The following is a 19,006-nucleotide window of genomic DNA, read 5'->3' on the forward strand; positions in this document are numbered from 1 at the left end:
TTTCTCCCCTCCTCTGCAATTCACATTACTCAGATATCAGTTTTCCCCTCTCTCTTACATCATTTCTTCCTTCACACACTATTTCTTCCTTCCCTTCTGATTCACACAAAGAGCTGGTCCTTCTCCTTGCCAAGGCAAACCTTTCTACTTGTATGCTTGGATTCCATCTTCTCCACAGAATGTATTATCTCCATTCTCTCTAGTCTTCATTCTTTCCCTGTCTACTGGATCCTTTCCTGCTGTATGCAAATATACTCACATCTCCCCCATTCTCAAAAAACCCTTACTTGATCCATTCACTACCTCTAGCTATCATCCTATATTTCTTCTTTTCTTCACTAAACTCTGTAACAAAGCCTTCAACACTAGGTGCCTTTTGTTCTCCTCATTCACTTCTAATCAGTATTATAAACTTGTCATTCATCTGAATGTGCTCTCTCCAGTTACTAATGATCTCTTAATTGTATAATCTAATGCTCTTTTCTTAATTCTTGTCTTTTTTGACCTCCCAGTAGCATTCTCTTCTTTGGATATTCTTTTTTCAATAGGTCTTTGTATCATTGCTTGCTCCTTTTTCTTCTACCTGTCTGACCTCTCCTCAGATTCTTTGACGGGTTCTTCAGTTATGTAATGACTAACTGTGAGTTCCCCCAAGACTATGTTCTGGGTCCTCTTCTCTTCTCCCTCTATACTATTTTCCTAGTGATTTCATCAGCTTCCATGAATTCAAATATCATCCCTTCCCAAATGATTCCCAGATCTTTTTGGCAACACTAATTTCTCACTTGAACTCCAGTACCAAATCACTAACTGCCTTTTGGAAAGCTCAAATTGGATATCTTGTAGGTATCTCAAACTCAGTATGTCCAAAACAGAACTAATTTCTGTGCCTTCAAACCTTTCCTTCTTCCCAACTTTCCCATTACTGTTGAGGGTATCACCACCCTCCTGGTTACCCAGTCTCCAAACTTCAGTGTTATCCTCCAATCCTCACAGTCACACACCCTCCCCCATGTCCAAGGTGTTGCCCAGTCTTATTGTTTCGCAGCATCTTCCATACACGTTCCTTTTTTTCTCAACTCACATAGCCACCACCCTGGCCCAGGCCCTCATTACCTCATGTCTGGATTCTGATTTACCCCACTGCCAATAACTTTGCTCTAAGAATATCTCTCATTTATACTGTATGTATTCTATATATTTGTGGTTCTTTACAGATTGTTTTCCCCATTAGAATGTGAACTCTTGAAGACAGGGACAGAATTTTTGCCTTTTTGTATCACAAGCAGTTAGTATAAAATTTGTTATATAGTAAGCACTTAATAAATGCTTATTGACTGATATTTTAGCATTTCTCTATTCTTCATTTCCCTAGTTCCCTGTCCAGTGTCTGTCCTTGGCACTGGCAAGGGCTACTCTGCCAGCATGGTCCTCTTCCACTCAATTTCCAGATGTTGCCTATCTGGGCCCAGACAGCCTTGGAATAGATACTCAGAAAATGCTCTAGAACCAAGAACTTTAGCTAGATTTAGAATCAGAGGATCTAGGTTCAAATCCTATCACTGCTCACATACTACTTGTATGTCCTTGGACAAGTGATTTAACCTTCTCTGGGCCTCAATTCATCTATAGAGTAAGGAGATTCAACTAGATGGTTTCTGTGATCCCTTCCAACTCTCAATCTATTGTTGTCCTCTTATGTGACTCTCCAGCTACAATGAGCATGTGTAGGATGTGAAAAAGGAATACTGGGGGTTGTGCTGCTGGGATGCTGTCCCACTTATAGGAACCCAACCTACTGAGTAGGAAACAAAAATACATAGGCCCTGGGGTCAATTGTCAATGTTCCCATCAACTTGCTATCCTTTGATGGGATTTGGAACACAAAGTGCCTTAGAGATGATATATTTACATATGAAGAATCTCATACCAAGGAAGTAAAGTGAATTGTCTACAGCCATACAGTAAATTGTCAGAGCCAGGTCTGAGTTCTCTGACTCCCAAGCTCAGTGTCCTTTCTAATACACCAACTTTCCAAGGGTCTATTGAGATGCTTTTTAGTACAAAGACAAGGAAGGACTTTTCCTTTGAGGAGGGGACATCCAAACTTATTGTGAGAAAACTGGAGGGCTCTCCAGCTAGTTGGCAGACACTCAAGTATAGCTTATCACAATGACTTCTTAAGGTACACAGATGTTTTTTGAGCACAAATGAACTCCATTCTAGGAGACTCTGAGTTTAGGTTGTGGTCAACACATTCAGAAGTGTTATGTCACTCACCACCCCCAACTAGATGGAGTCCTGTTTCTGAAGTTGTGTGTAAAGAAAAGGACTTTGCTGAAAGAGTTAACCAGTGTTTTACTCAGGAGGAATTCTCAAGCCTTTCTCTAAGGCAGAGGCTCTTAACCTGGAATCCATGAATTTTTTTATGATATTTTAATATAATTGGTTTATTTATAATCCTGTGTATTTTACTTTATGCATTTAAAGACATTATTCTGAGAAGGAGCTCATCCCTGAATGGACCTACATGTCATTCTACAAGAAGATCAACCTGTAAAATACAGAATGGACCCATCACTTGGGCAGTGATAATGGATGGGAGTTGGAAAAAGGATAACTTAGTCTGGAGTAAGCAGTGCTATAACCTTAAGATTATGACAACATAAGGCTGACCATAAGTAAATTTTTTTTTAGACACAAATCTTTTCTGGAAAACAGGACATTGGAGATTGCTTATTAAAAGGACATTATTGGGTTTGGAATTACTATCCTTTGCCTTTTGCATAATATCTAATTCTGATGGTTTCCCTTTCTACTTCCATTATGGCTAGGGTTTTTGCAAGAGTGGCTGGTGATAGATTGTGGACCTTCCAAGGTTTCTGAGTAGGGATCTCCAAACTAACAAAAACATCATACCACTAATGGGTTACCTGAATGCTTTTTGCCATGGGTATTCTCTGACCTTACATTATTTGCATGTAATTAAGACATGTCCCATTTATTAGAGTCCCTCAAATAAATACAGCCGGTCCATCAGACACAATGTAAATAAAATCTCTTTATTCTGTAGTATAACATATAATAATCACTTGTGTATTTTTATGTCAACACAAAAAACCATTGATTTGATAAAATCTATTTTTAAAAACTAGAAGTACATGCAACACAAGCAATATCTACATTGCATAGCCTTTTCTGTATGTCACTTCTAAAAAAAGACCACCAGTTGACATGAAAGCCCTGGTGTCTCTACTATGGGGGCCTTTGTCAGCTGTGGCTACACTTTGCACTTAGGTGGTTTGACATCATTTTTTACTCCTTCATTTAGTAATGATTGAACTATCAGCCTTCATGGAAGGTGAAACCAGTCATCAAAAGACTATGCACATAAAGCAAATCTCATTAGTCTGAGTCCAAACCAGAAGGGAGAAGCAGAAGCTACAGGGAGATACAACAAGACTTACTTTAGGAAGCAAGCTACAAAATCATATGCAAAGAGAAAACCTTTAACACAAAGGCACACCACCTTTATCAGCCTGGTTCTGGAGTTCCTAGTGGGTAAACAAGTAATTCAGTTACATAGGAATAATTTCCCATCAAGTCTTGATTTTTTTATAATACACCTGGACACTCTGGTTAACAGAAATAAATTTCAAGAAGGGATTAAAATTTAAATGTGGCTGAGACTTGGGAGGGAGGTGGAATATAAGTGTAATATGAAGGAAAATGAACATGAAGGATAGAAAAAAAATAAAGGATGGGTCAAAATTATAAAAGGTAGATTCTGGGTAATGAGAATTGGGATGTAGTGGGCCCAAAATTCCCATGGCATCTTGTAACAGAAAAGACAGAATTGGGTAAGAACCCACATTTTGGGAACAAATCATGAAAAAAATGATATAACCATCTTTATAAGATAAACACCACATGCACACACATTCTCCTCTCCAAATTACATTCACATCAATGTGCTGGATTATATATACATATATAGATGCAGAATTCTCTTTTGTTAGTGTTGAAGGAAAAAAATGAAGTCAACACCAAGCTAGATAATGAATTATTAACAATAAATGCAAGAATATATACAGTGACACAGCAGAGCAGGATTACAAAGTTAGCTCAGGTGGGAAACTAATGAAGAGCTACTTATATAGCAACCAGAGGACTAGGAATCATCTTCCTGTGTACAGATTCTGGATTAGTTTTAGGGTCTTTTAAACTACAAATGTGCGCACTTTTCCCTGACTCCATCACAAGGTATATCTGCCTATGTTTTGGGAACACAGCATCAAAGTTCAACTTTAGTCATTTGCCAAAGTTATTAGAGATGTCCAACAGGAAAGCAAAATGAAATAACATATATGTAAAGTGCTTTGCAAGCCTTAAAACACTATATAAATGCTATTTATTATTATTAAGAGTGAGGGAAACTGAAAAAGAGCAGTAAGATAAATATTTTATTGAGGGTCATTTTATCCCCTTGGAAAGTTGGTCACAATAACTCTGTTCATAAATAATCTGCTCAATGACTTAGGTCCTTGCCTATATTTGTCCTGATTCGTTTGCTTTACAATCCCATGCCCCCCACACATCCCTGACCTGCTGGAACAGAAAAACATTGGACAAGAAGGACCTATAGTTGGATCAGTCCCACAGAAGTACAGAGTCATGCAACATAGCTCCAACCAATCATGGTACATTCCTCCACAGCCCTAGACTGAAATAAATTAACTCTGCAAAACTAACCCTTTCAAACTTCCTTATTAAAAGCACTCAGCTGGTGTTGGGGCACTTTCCCGTCCAACTGTGTATCTTAAAACACAAATCTAAACAAAATGCATTTCCAAAGCAGAAACTTGTTTCTAAACACCTAAGTACTTCATACCCAGGAACCATTTAGGGTCATCACTGGTGAATTTCACAAGACCAGAATTCCTCAGTTTGATTTGGGACATCTCAAATTCATGCTAGAATCTAGAGAAATGGAGCTGATAAAATGGATCAAAATTTGAGCTACAACCAGTCAGGCAAGAAAATATCTGGGTAGACTTTCCTTGCTCCATAGTAGAACACACTGTTCCATAAGGGGCTTAAAATCAGACCCTTGTGTCCTATTTAGCATTTGAATGAATGCCAGGACCCTGTGGTAGAAGTGATTATTCATGCATGTACTGGCTTATAACTTTCCAAATACACTGCATATCATCAGCTAAAGATAGCCTAGTAATATAAGACTTCAGGCATACAGTTTCTTTCTCTTTTTTCCCCCGTAAGGAAACCAAATTAAACACTGTAAGCATAGTCACATAAAAATAGGAGGAAAAATCAAGACTGAAACAAAAAAGAATAGGCCAGAGGAAAAAAAGGACAGAAGTATGATGGCAAGAACTTTGGAGAAGGGAGGCAGTTTCATGCCTGGCTCTCCCAATACCTTTCCATGGGACCTTGGCCAAATTCCATAATATCAATTGCCTACAGTTCCCACAAACCTGTAAAATGGGAATAAGCATTTTATTCATATGTCTTTCTTGAAGACATTGGAAGGACATGCCAGATGGACATTGGAAATGTGAGAGATGTCAAGAAAATTTAATCACCTTCAATGCCAGTAACCAAATTCTTTATAAAGCAGTATCAGAGAAAGAGCAGTGACCCAAAATAAAGACATTACTATAACTGACCCCAGCACAACAGCTATTTGGAAACAGATATAAGAAGAAAGTAGCTGAACTTAACATTTGACATAGAATTGGGAAAGTGATATAGAATTTGGAAGGCATTTTCTTTATTTTAAAAAATATCTCATGTTTTTTTTTTTTGTTTTTTAAGACAGTGGCAAGAGTTCTGCTTTTTTCTAAAAGTATAGTTTGTGTGCAATATAGCTCATTCATCACAGGCATCTCCTTTATTCAATATCTGATGAAATGGCTTAATAGCTCAGGGAGTAGGGAGAAGCTTATAAATGGGAATCTGTCTTCCTTGCACACAAAACTTCATAAATGTTTAATCTTCACTGGCTAACAAATGAATGCACTGATTTTCCTTGCTTTTAAGTTATAAATTCAGTTTCAAGTGTGACCTATCACAGGTAAGTTTATTCAAACATTTGGGCTCAGTGCCCCAGATCATTCCAGGACTAAAAGCAATGCCTTCCTTACCCAAGGAGACCTCACCGGCTTGCTGTTGAATTTGGATGTAGTCATGCATTGATGATTTCAAAACTCTTAACAAAATTAGATCAAAGTCTGGAATCTAGGGGGATAAAATATCCACTCTTTGACAGTTTTCCCCAACTCTTTCATCATGAATGAACTTTCCAAGATAATAAGCCAAATAGTAAGCCAAAGTAATGTTTCCTCTGCATACTATATTCAAAAGAACTTTTGCCACAAAAATCTCCATTATGTAAAACTCATAGTTTAAAACTTATTAGCATTCTTTCTCCCCCACTTCAAACACAATTTCAGGTTTGAAAATCTCAGATCAATTTCAGCTTTAGCCCACCTGCCTAACTGAGCAATAGCTGACATTATGGCCAGCTCCATCGATGAAGAAATCAAGATAGCAGACAAAATTGTCTTAAAGTAAACTACTGCAACCATCTCAGAGGTGAGGTAAAGGATGTGGGGCTCTGGTATTTACACCTCCTTGGGAACAACAGCTGTTGGTTTCTTCTTCTGGAAGCTGCCTTACTTAAATTAAAAAAAAAAGCAGCTCAGTAATACAGTTAAAGAGGTGGAATTACTCCATTTGGTAAATGCCTCCAGTCATTGCTGGGGTCAAAACATCAGAACTGCTGATTTTTCCAAAATGTCCTCGAAAGGGCAGCAACCACAGCAGTTTTCCTGCAAAGAAAACAAAATAAGGATCTTGTCGATTCAGCAGTACTTTTAAAAAATAATAATTACCTGGTTATGCCTTTCCCTACCCAGGAACGTGCGCACACACACACACACACACACACACACACTCACTCACATACACACATGTGTGTGTCTATGTCTGTATGTATATGTATAAATGTGTATGTATATATACACACATAAATATACATATATATGCATGTACATGTTGTTCAGTCATTTTAGTTATGTCCAACTCTGTGACTCCATTTGTGGTTTTCTTGGCAAAGATACTGAAGTAGTTTGCTATTTCCTTCTCCACCTCATTTTACCGATGAGGAAATTGAGGTATACAGGGTTAAGTGACTTGCCTAGAGTCACACAGCTAGTATCTGAGGCCAGATTTGAATTCAGTAAGATAGCTCCCTGACACCACCTAATTGTCCCCTGTGTATATGCGTATGAAAAAGAAACTTGTTGCCAAATCCTACTGCTTATCAAAAGTTTAAATTTTTTATGCAAGACATTTTATTTTCTTCTTATAACAATGAAAGCTAGATAACGACACTTCATTTAACATGAATTGGGGAAAGGGACAAATTTTTGCAGGACTCATTTAATTTTTTGTTATCTATACCCTGAGAGTCAAAGTGCAGGGTGGCCATCATTCTTTGGAGTGTTTCCACTTACTTGTATAATCACAGCAAACACTGGATAGTCCAGGTCTCAAACATCCCCTATATAAGATGGTTATCATGATTCTGAAGCAATATCCTCATAAATGACCAAGGATATAAAAGCAACAAGAACTGAAATGTTGGTAAGGTTGATTTTCATGGTATTTCTTTCTACATATCAAATTGCCTCTAGCAAATTGTGGACATTTATATATTATAACTTATAATATAGATTTTAAACCATATTCATATGGCTTAGAAAAGTCTTTTATTTTTCCACTGGAATAGCTGTTTATCCCCAGATTTTAAGAATCAGTATTATCTTAAGGTTGTAACATACCTCACCAAGAAAACAACCTGGACACTGGTGGATGGCAGTATAAAGCATTCTCTTTTTCCTTTTATTTGCACCAAAGTTGCTTCAAGCACTAGTAGCTTGGATTTGCATTTATTTCACACACATGCATAGCCCACAAACAATTTTTTAAAAACCCAACAGATTAAATCTTGAGCCATAGACCTCCCTGGTCCTTCATGGTCAACCAAATGACTCTAAGAAGCTGCTGTATATTTTCATTCAGTGCTAACAACAGCAATAAAGCTAACAACCACAATACAACAGAAATGTACAAAATGTCTCTTCCCAGGGTTGTGGTGGGGGCTTAGTTAATTTTCTGTGGTACAATGTGATGTTTGGGAACCCAGGAAAAGTGGGTAGCTAGTACAAATGACCAGGGCAAAAGAGTAATGTATTAAAAGCTCAAAATAATATCTTGTTCCAAAAACAAATTGAAAATAAATCTAACCATAGAACTGAAATACTACATCTTAAATCAGCCCAATGTTTGACCCTGACCTATATTGGGAGTTCCATTAGTCTTGAACTTGATTTTAAGAAAGTTGACTTTCACATTCTTTTTCCCCCACCTCTCCCCATTCCCTACACAACCAGCCCTTGGTAACTGGCTCTTCTTAGATTCTAACCTCACTTTCTCCCACTGATCTAGTTCCCACAGTGCTTCAAAGGTAGCACCCTTTCTTATGGTGGGAAGGTGGTTTGTGGTGAACCCTTAGGGTTTGTGGCAACTGGGAATGGATGGTTTTTAAGCAGCTGAGAAAATGCTTCTGTAATAGAAGGTGAGAGAAGAAAAGGGCAGGGAAACATGTCCACTGTCACGCAGCCCCAGGCCACTCAGAGTAAGGACAAGAGTGTACGAAACATGAAGAGAGCATAAATTAAAGGAAAGAGGGGAAAGAAAAAAGAATCTAGTCTCTTTGTCCTCCTCTAAATAAAATAAAAATAAGCCCCCCCTCCCTCCTTCTCTCCCTAATTCCCTAAATTTTAATTTCTTCACATTCCTGATAAGCCAATTAAGCTGTTCCAAATCTTCTTTTACTTTCCTTTAGGCCCACAAGTCAGTGATTACTAAATAAAAGGCCAATACATATACAGAAAAATATTCAGAGCGGCATTTTTTGTGGTAGCAAAAAAATAACCTAAAAAAAACAGATTAAGTACCCATAGATTGGAAACTGGCTGAATAAATGGTTGCATGAATGCCATTAGCTGTTCCTGTGCTTTAAGAATCAAGGAGGAATTCAGAGAAACATATAAACTGACACAGAGTGAAGATGAAGAATAGTATGCATATGACTACAATAAGATGGATGAAAAGAACACTAAATCAAAACCAAACATTGAATAATTTGAATGAGCAATCTTGGCATTGGAGAAGAGGTGAGGAATTGTTATATTCTCCTTTCCAGCGAGTAGTGAGCATTTCAGGGATTGTGAAAATGGAAATTTGCATATACTGTTAAGGGAGGGTCGCTGTATTGGTTGGTTTTATTTATCTGTGTCTTTTGATTAGGAGAGAGGGCTTATTGGGTGACTGAATTATGTGTGAAGGGTAGGTCTGGAAATGTCTGATGTAAATGTAAATGTCATCAATCAAATTTATTATTTCAAAAAATTAAAAATAAAAGGAGAGGGGAGAAAACCCATACTTAAACATCAATTTTACCCTCCTACTCAATAGATATAAAAGCTCTTTGTATCCAACTTGTGGTATACAAAAAAAAAATCAAAAACACAAAACAAAACACAAAGGCTCCTTTCTTAATTCTTTTCTAAGCCTTCTCTTTCCCAAGATAAATTAAGCTAGCCCTCTAGGGGACAGCGCTGTTTTCTATTTTCATTCTCCAAATATCAAGAATATCTTGATTTTCTCTTTGCATTCTCAGTACTGAATACAGTACCTTGCATGGAGCAAAAGCCAAATAAATGCTTGGTGACTGGATTGGTTCGATTCAATCTGAGTTCTAGGATATTTTTCAGTGAATACAGGAAAGTTGTCACTTTAGGGCCACAGAATAAAAGCAAGGCCTAGAGCTGGGTCTGTTGGTACAAAGATGCTACTCTATGTGGTACAGGCAGGCAGGCAGATGACATGTGTTACTGTCCATTTCATCACCATTGAGAATTCATCATGACATCTTTCCCAGATATTATGAAAAAAGAAAACTAGAGGGGCCCAGACAAACCTTCCAAGTTGGAACACTCTTCAGCAGGGCCCTTGGCCACCAGTTACTGAGCTGCAGAGCCTTGGTTCTTCTTCTTCTTCTAGGAAAGTCACAAGATATTTTGGAAGAGATTAGAGCTTTTGCTTAAGTTCTCAGTTGTGATATGAGCACATTTTCAAGTCATTTGCTATGGGGTGGGGCATCTCTCCTTTCTTGAAACACAGAGGGCTTTGTGTCATCTCCTCCATAAAGCCTTCCCTGATTTCCTCAATCAAAAATGACATTGTACTTTAGCGCATAGCATTTTTTCTACCATTCTCTAATGAGCTTATCATATAGTATTATATTGCATATATCATATCTTCTTACTACAATAGAAAGCCCCATATGAGTTTATGAACCACGTTTTCTCCACCTTACCTAGCACAGTGCTCTGTGTACAATAGATGTTCAATGTTTATTGAACCTTCTACCATTGTGTTTGTAGTTAGTACCACACAAGCACAATTGTTTTCTAGTTGTTGAATGTATGTTAGTTTTGTTTACCAAACTAGACTGGAAACAGAGAGGAGCGTGCATGCTGTAGAATCATTTTATGGGATTCTACTGGACCTAGCACAATATTAGACACATAGTAGGTACTTAAGAGGTATGATTGACTGGATGATTTGGTAAGTGGTAAATTAGGGCTAACTCTTAATTAGATAAAAATACAGCATGTAGTATTAAACATACAAGAGGCAAAGAATTTTAAAGAAACTAGTTTACAAGGATAACTCCTTCTGAATTTAGAAATAGTTTATACATTCAGGATTTTAAACATAAATGTTAAGAAATACCTAGCAGGTGCCTCATACGTTGTAGGCATTTATTAAATGTTTGTTGGATTGCATTTGTTAAGGGCATAGTATGTCTAAAGCTTTACACTCATTTGGTCCTATAGGGTGAATTGATCTGAGTAAAACTAAAATCATTTAACATTAAGATTTTAGATTTAAGGCAGCTAGGTGGCACAGTGAGTAAAGTGCTGGCCCCAGAGTCAGGAGGACCCGAGTTTGGTTCCGGCCTCAGACACTTAACACCCACACAAAAAAACTAGCCGTGTAACCTTGGGCAAGTTACTTAACCCCAATTGCCCTCCAAAAAGGCAAAAAAAAAAAAATTTAGGTTTAGAAGTGACCTTAAGGAAAATCTAGTTCAACTCCATAGAGAAAGAAATTGAACCAAAGTTGCCAGCTAAAATTCCTACTTTTTCAATGTAAACTGAAATCTTGTTTTACAGAACAAATTAGTGACCAGTCTCATTTCAAGAATGAATCTTTGGGGTGGGGAAGATGAAAATAAATTGGAAAATAAGAATTTTTTTTAAAAACAATATTCTATTTCATTTGAGATTTTGAAAAAACACACAGTCCAGTACTTTTCTTCATTTCTCTTAAAAATTAATGTAAATGACAAAAGTCACTAAAGAATTAACAAAAAATATTTGTGCAGGGCAAATCACATAATTCAAATCTTTTTCTTTATATACATTCATTTTATAAAAGAGAATTTTACTCTATTCAGATTATTGATTCCACTCTGTTGCTAATAACTGGAAAAAAAACATCCAAAATAGCAGTCTGCTCATGTGATTTTTTTTCTTATATTGCATCTTCCCCCACCATTTTAGCTCCAGTTACCACCTCCCATGGTTTCTGTATTTTATGAAGTTAATTACAGAGATATTCAAATTCTGAAGAGTACCAATAAGAAGGAAAAAAAACTACTTAACTTGATGCTCTGATAGATCTGTGAACCAATAAGTGATATGAATACCCTTTTATAACTACTCCATAAATACTATACTATAAATAGCATTTATAGTAATAGAAAATTATTAAATATTATATTATTTATTATAATTAATATTATCATTTTAAATTATTAAATTATCATGATAGTAAATACTATAAATTTATTCTATTAATACTCTTTCCTCCAGAGAAGATCACACTTCCATGTCATTTTATCCTAAGCAATGCTGGTCTATCACTTTCAATATATGATCCATATGCTCCATAAATGTGTTAAAGAGATGCTTTTGTTTTGTTTTTTAATTACAGAGCATCCCAAAAATCTCAGTACAGTTTTAAGATATTAATGCTTTTTACACTTAAAACTACATTAAGACTTTTGGGACACACTGTATTTTGCAGATACCAAAGTATCACTTGGGCTACTAATGTATCTGATACTTGTGTGTTGCTTAGGATACTAGAGTATCACTAATATTTCACTTGAGTTGTTCATTCTTTATTCACTTTGTTTTTCACTCTGTAGATTGCTAAACCAGTCTTTTCTGAATAATTGAGGATCTTAATTGAACTAACCCATTGTGTTCTGGGACCCAAAAGCAACCAGTACAATGTCACCCACAAACCATCTAGAAGTAATTCCTCATCTATTTGAACTTTGACAGGATCATAGGCTGGCAGAAATACCTTTGGCAAGCATACGTCCCTCTGTTTTTGCGCATTAGAGAGGTAGCTGAGTTCAAATCCAACCTTAGACACTCACTAGCTGTGAGACTCCAGACAAATCACTTTATCTCTACCTACTTCAATTTCCTCATCTATAAAATGGGAATCACAATAGTTGTAAAGCATTTTGTAAACCTTAAAGGACTATATAACTGCTTGCTATTATTATTGCTGCTGATTTTTTTGTACTCAGGTGATTGCTAAAAAAAATTATACCAATGTGATCCACCATTTACTAGCTGGGTGACTTGGATAATTCACATTGCATCACTGGGTCTCAGTTTCCCCCTGTATAAAATGATGGAGATGAACCAGATGAAGTCTAAGGTTCAGTCTAGCCCTAAAGTTCCAAGAATCTGAAACGATCATCTGCTCAAGAACTCTGGGTTTAAAAAAAAAAAACAAGGTTTAAACCATTTGCATCCAACTTAAAATTTGGTGGCTAACATGACACAAAGCAATGGAAAAAACTTCAAAGGAGATGCGTGTGACTCTAACATCTGGTCAGCACAGTAAAGAGGAAGGTTTTTGAAACTTCAAGAAATATAAAAGTTGGCAACCTGTGAACTGAGTCTGCGATGAAGATTGTGGTCTGACAACCATGGATGCTTCAAGGCTTCACTTGCACTTATTCTCCAGCTAAAGGGGAAAATAAGAGTTTTGTTAAGTAAGTGAGGCATGTCAGCCTTGGAATTCTAAGATTCCTGAAGGAGGGAAGACATTCTCCATCTGAGCACTCTCTGGAAAATAGTAAAAAATAACAGAAAAATCATGAATTTATACTGTCCATTTACTCCCTCATGAAAGCAACTGATTCCTCCTACTGACAGGATTTTTATATTCATCCTCTTCCTGAAAAATAGACAACGATCAGCCATGTCAGTGCTGCTCAGTGTTGTTCTAATCACTGAGGGGATAAAGAAATCCTGAAGCAAGAGGTGAAGCAAACAATCTCCATTTCTGGAGATCTTTATAGGATGGAATAAAAATTATCTGCCTTGAATAGATTAAATGTAGAGCTCCCTGATTTTCTTTCTATTTTCTGATCTGTATGTATGCTAAATATCCATTTCACTTCCCTCCACCCCATTAGAACATAGGCTCTTCGAGAGCAGAGGCTGTTTCATTTGCTTCCTTTTATTCCCAGTGCTAATCCAGGGGAAATCAAGTTCCCTAGCAGCTCTGTGCCTCTAAAATCCAACTCAAAATCCAGCTTCACTCTTCTGTCCCCCTGAAGTATGAACTAATGATGGTTTAATATAATAACAAATAGAAAGCTTATCACTTAAGTACTTGGCTAAATTATTTCTTGGAAAACATAGGACTGGAGCAAATGCTGCCAATAATGTTCTATCTATTACCAAAATTGTAAATAGTGCTAAAATCATTTGGTGATTATTAGGCTGAGAGTTCCTAAGAATATTTCGTGGTGTATTAGCCACCAATGCACTTTAAAGTTTTGGAATTAGTTGGGATTACCTCTTCTCTTTAATCAGAAGTTTAGAGATGAATTCCTTGCCCTCTTCAGAAACATCTTGGAATTCTTCTTCTTCTAAGTCCCAACTACAAGCCAAGATGTTGTTTAGTGTCTCAGCATCATTATCACCCAGGAAAGGAGATAATCCACTGAGCCTGAAAGACAAAAACAGAGAAATTTTAGAATGCCTAGAAATAAGTTTTTCCCCTTGACAATCATGGTATAGTGGTTGGAACCCTGGACTTCAAGTGAGGTTCATCTTTGTTCAAATTCTGCCCTAGATACACCAGATACTTGACCTCGAACAAGCCACTGATGTCTCTGTGCCTCAGTTCCTCAATCTGTAAAATAAGGTTTCTAAATCTAAGTCCTATGAATTCAATTCAATTCAACGTTCATTAAACATCTGTTTCAAGTCCTGGGGGGAAAGATAAAAATAAAACTATTCCACCATGGTAGGTTGGGCAGTAGAAAGAATCCTGGGTCTAGAATCAGGAAGAGCTGACTTCAAATATGATCTTAGACACTTGCTAACTGTGGGACCCTGAACAAGTCACCTTACTTTACTCTGCCTTGGTATCCTGAGCCGTAAAATGAGGATAATGACCGCACTTACTTTCCAGGGTTGTAGTGAGGTTCAAACGAGATATTTGCAAAGTGCCTGGCGCATAATAGGTGCTTGTTTCTTTCCTCCCTTCTACCCTGAAAGAGCTTGCATTCTACTAGGGAGACTCAACTCGTGCATGGAAAAACAGGTACAAAATGATACTGGAAGGATAACGTAGGAGATGGTGCCTGGACCATATTTTGCAGACACAAATCACTTGAGCAAAGGCACAGAGGTGGAAGGTGAACCTGTAAACCAGATAATCAGCCAGTTTAGATGTATCTAAAGTGGCCTAATGAGAAATCAGATTGTAAAGGAAAATGGGAGTCATATTGCAGAGTGTAATAAATGCCAGCTGAGGATTTTGTGCATTAGAGGATATGTTATATATTGTGCAGGTATAGGTTTGTATGTTATTTGTATCTTAGAGGTAACAGGGACACCCTGAAGATTTTTAAAGGACAGTAATATGATTAGAGCTAGCACTAAGGAAGATAGAAAAGGGAAACAGAGGCTGGGACTGAACCTGTTATTTCACTGATACAAGCAACTGTCCGATGAGTACCTGTTATGTTCTAGGCACTATGCCAAGGGCTGGAGATGAAAAGAAAACCAAAAGATAGTCCCTGCCCTCAGGAGGGAGCTCATTGTCTAACGAGGGAGACAACTTGCAAACAACTATGTACAAACAAGCTATATACAAGATATAAACAAGAATTAATCAACAAAAGTAAGAGGAACTGGGAAAGACTTCCCATAGAAGGTGGAATTTTAGCTAGGACTCAAAGTCAGGAGGTGGAAATGAGGAGGGGGAGCATTCCAGGCATGAGGGACAGGCAGAGAAAATGCCCAGAACCTAGAGATGGAGTGTCTTGTTTGTGGAGCAACTAGGATGCCAGTGTCACTGGACTGAGGGGTACATGTTGTAAGAAGACTGGAAGAATGGGGGGGCAGTTGGGTCATGAAGTGCTTTGGAGAGCATTTTGTCTGTTATTTCCTTTGTTTCTTTTGTCTCTTCAATGTAATTAAACTTATCTGCGTGCATATTCTACTACCCAAGAGACTATTATGTTTTTCTCTTTAATACCCAATATCCAGCTTAGTGTCTTTTAAAAGCAAACACTTTTTTTAGGGCATTTGGGGTTAAGTGACTTGCCCAAAGTCACACGGCTAGTAAGTGTGTCAAATGTCTGAGGCTGAATTTGAACTCAGGTCCTCCTGACTCCAGGGCCAGTGTTCTATTCACTATGCCACATAGTCGCCCTTAAAAGCAAACATTTAATAAATATTTTTTAACTGAATTGAACACTAGGTTTGGAGTAAAGACCTGGTTTTATGTCCTATTTCTTACTCATAATCCCATATTAGAATGTAAGCTCCTTGAGGGCAGAAATTTTTTACTTTTTTAATTTTTTTTTATTCCCAACACCACACACAGGGCCTGGCATATAATAACTGCTTGTTTGTTTTTGATTGATGGATTTGGATTGGTGTGACCCTGAACAAGTCAATCAACTCTTTGAGTTTAGCATTCTCATTTTTTAAAATGGGAATAATCATGCTTACACTTCTGACTTTAGAGAAATTGTAGGAGGAAACGGCTTCATAAACCTTAAAGTGATAAATAATTGTTGAACTGAATATACAGATGAGTTATGTCAACTGACCATAGCCTTTTAAAAATAACAGTTTCTATTACCTCAGATGTAAATCCTAAATAGAAAATAGCTGGTGATTACGGTGGCACAAAGTGAGGGGAAAAACCTCCCATGGAAACACCCTTTGGTGACTTCAGAATTTTCAGTTCCCCTGAAACATCTAACCTTGTGACTGGAACATGCACTCAGACAATGATCTGCTAACTTGTTTTGCAAATTAGACTTTGGGGCATATCCCAGTGTTCATCAATGGGGTTCCTACCTGTCACATGCACTTTTCAACATCCTGTTGTTAAAGTCATCTTTATTTCTATTTTTTCTTTGTTTCAATAGACTTTCCCTTACAAATGAAACTTACTGCTCTTAATTTTTTTTTTGAGTGTCCACCAGGCAGTCACAGATAGGGGATTAGTTGACATTTGGATCTGCTAATGCCTTCTAGAGCAGTATGACCATACAACTCAGAATGATAAGACCAAAAAAAAAAGTTAGGAAGAATAAATAGGAAATGACTATTAAAAACAAACAAAGAAAGTAGCCAGCCAGCAAGGAGTAACTGGCAGATTGTAGGTCATGCCTCCTGACTGGAGTCTTCTTATCATACCCTTATGTAAACTTGACTTACAAAGTTCTTTGACAAAAATACAAACTTTGGTATGAAATAACAATGACAGAAAACTAAATGAGGAATTTCATATTTAAAGAGTGGCCAGAAAGATGTCAAGAGAACCAAAAAATGTCAAGGTCTTGTAAGCTAAGTTCAGAGCAGGTATGCAGTAGAAAGGGCCAGTCAACAAGGGTAAAACTAACTTTGTTATGTTTCCCTGGGGAAAATTTACTTGGAATAGTCAGCCAACTATGCACCAGGCACTGTGTGAAGCACTAGGGATGCAAAGAAAGACACAAATTAAGGCCTTGCCTTCAAGGAGCTCCCAGTCAAACAAAGGAGACATCATGCAAACAATTATGTACAAACAGGACAAACTGGGGGTAATCTCAAAGTAAAATTAAGGAAGACTGGGGAAGGTTTCCTGTACAAGATAAGACTTTTGCTGAGACTCTAAGGAAACCAGGGAAGCAGGGAGGCAGAGATGAGAACAGAGAATTCCCCAGGTGAATTAAAGACAGGGCATCTGAGACAGAGGAATGCCAAGGAAACCCTGATGACTACTATTTATAATGACAAAGAAAGAACATCATAACAAAAGAAATAAGCATTTATGCAGCATCTTTGGTGTGCCCAGCACTAGGCCAAGCACTTTAAAAAATTATTTCATTTTATTCTTACAATCTTGGAATGTAGGTGCTCTTATTATACCCATTTTACAGCTGAGGAAACTGAAATAGAGGTAATGTGACCCAGGGTCACACAGCTAGTAAGTGTATGAGGCTGGATTTGAACTCAGGTCTTCTTGACTCCAGGTTTAGCACTCTATCTACTATACCACTAGCAGGAAAGGATGACTCAGCACATTTTTATTTGGTCACAAATCCACCCATATCTCCAGGATAGGAATGTTGAAATACAAGTTATTCAAACTGTTTTACAGTTTATTTTTGGGAGGCTTTGGTGGTGATGGTGAAATTGAAGGAGGGCTTGGACTGGGGTGTGAAACTGTAACTTCCATCACATGGTACCCACAGGCAGTTACCTTGTCACTTTGGTAAAGGCAAACACCTTGGTTACAGTGTCATGTATTACTAGAGGGTCACAGTTATCTAAAGCTACCTAAAGAAAAATAAGAATCTGGTCAAAATAAACAATGCACAGAAATACTTTTCCAGGAGCCCCATTTTCTCATCTAGGCCAACCAAATAGTACTGGGATAAACTTTTCTCAAATCAGTCAATGTCAGAAGACTTGCTTTAAGGCCATCCTGAGGCAAAGCCTCAAACAATAATCAGCATCCCAGACAGCAGCAGACAGAAACACCAGACCAGCCACCAGCTGAAGGTCACATAGAAAACAGCGCAAGGGCTTGGTAAATTAAGTGAAGCCACAAATCAAAGAATAGCCCTCACATGTTCTGTGTGTGGAAAGTACTTTCCAGACACACCCACACACCCATAGTGATCACTCATCAGCTGTCATATCTGAACATTAAGGTCAGTAATACTTATTTATCTGTGACATCAGGAGACTATTTAGTAAATTATCCCTTTCTAATGAATTAATTGCTTAGGAATAGGGGGACAAAAGGAGCTAATCTTTTCCAGTAAGTTAGCTCAGAAAGAAGGAATTCATTACATCTGTATATTGGTTCCTAGAAAGTAGTGTCTGTTCTCATACACCTCAAAATTACTTTGTATTGAAGGTTAGAAACCAAAAGTGTGATCTCATTCATATAAGGAATTCCTAGACAAGAAAACTCCCTCCATAATGCAGATTGCCACCTTCACTGCAACATGTCTAGGAGAGTTACCCATGGCACTGAGCCAGCTGAGAAGTTACCTTGTCACACAGGGCAGAGGTAGCTCTTGAACTGGGGTCTTTGTGACTCTAAGGACGGTTCCCTGGACCCCATTTCTCACTGACTTCACTATATAAATGTAACAAGGGCTTGTCTGTCCGTGCTCAGTTCTCCTAATATGGAAGTACCCCCGGGGGCCATTGGAGCAAGTCCAGATTGCCTAACGTGGAGGTTTCTGCTTCGTCTACCACCTGTATGGGTGTAATCTCTTTTGATTGACTGT

General features: G+C 37.6%; 1 protein-coding gene across 2 annotated transcripts in view; it reads right to left on the reverse strand.

Moving 5' to 3' along the window:
* Positions 1–3,041: 3,041 nt before the first annotated feature.
* MYLK4 (myosin light chain kinase family member 4) overlaps positions 3,042–19,006 on the reverse strand; it is a 153,736-nt gene continuing 137,771 nt past the window's right edge. For both annotated transcript variants that reach the window (XM_069103607.1, XM_069103606.1), the window contains 3 exons: positions 14,050–14,202; positions 13,131–13,209; positions 3,042–6,851 (listed from right to left, as the gene is read on the reverse strand). In XM_069103607.1, coding sequence (XP_068959708.1) covers positions 6,786–6,851; positions 13,131–13,209; positions 14,050–14,202 — 298 coding nt within the window. In that variant the 3' untranslated portion in view covers positions 3,042–6,785. The remainder of the gene's footprint in view (positions 6,852–13,130; positions 13,210–14,049; positions 14,203–19,006) is intronic.

Source organism: Petaurus breviceps, unplaced genomic scaffold, assembly GCF_028583685.1.
Source record: "Petaurus breviceps papuanus isolate PSGF00001 unplaced genomic scaffold, PetGlider_PUasm1.0 582, whole genome shotgun sequence".
Lineage (NCBI taxonomy): Eukaryota > Metazoa > Chordata > Mammalia > Diprotodontia > Petauridae > Petaurus > Petaurus breviceps.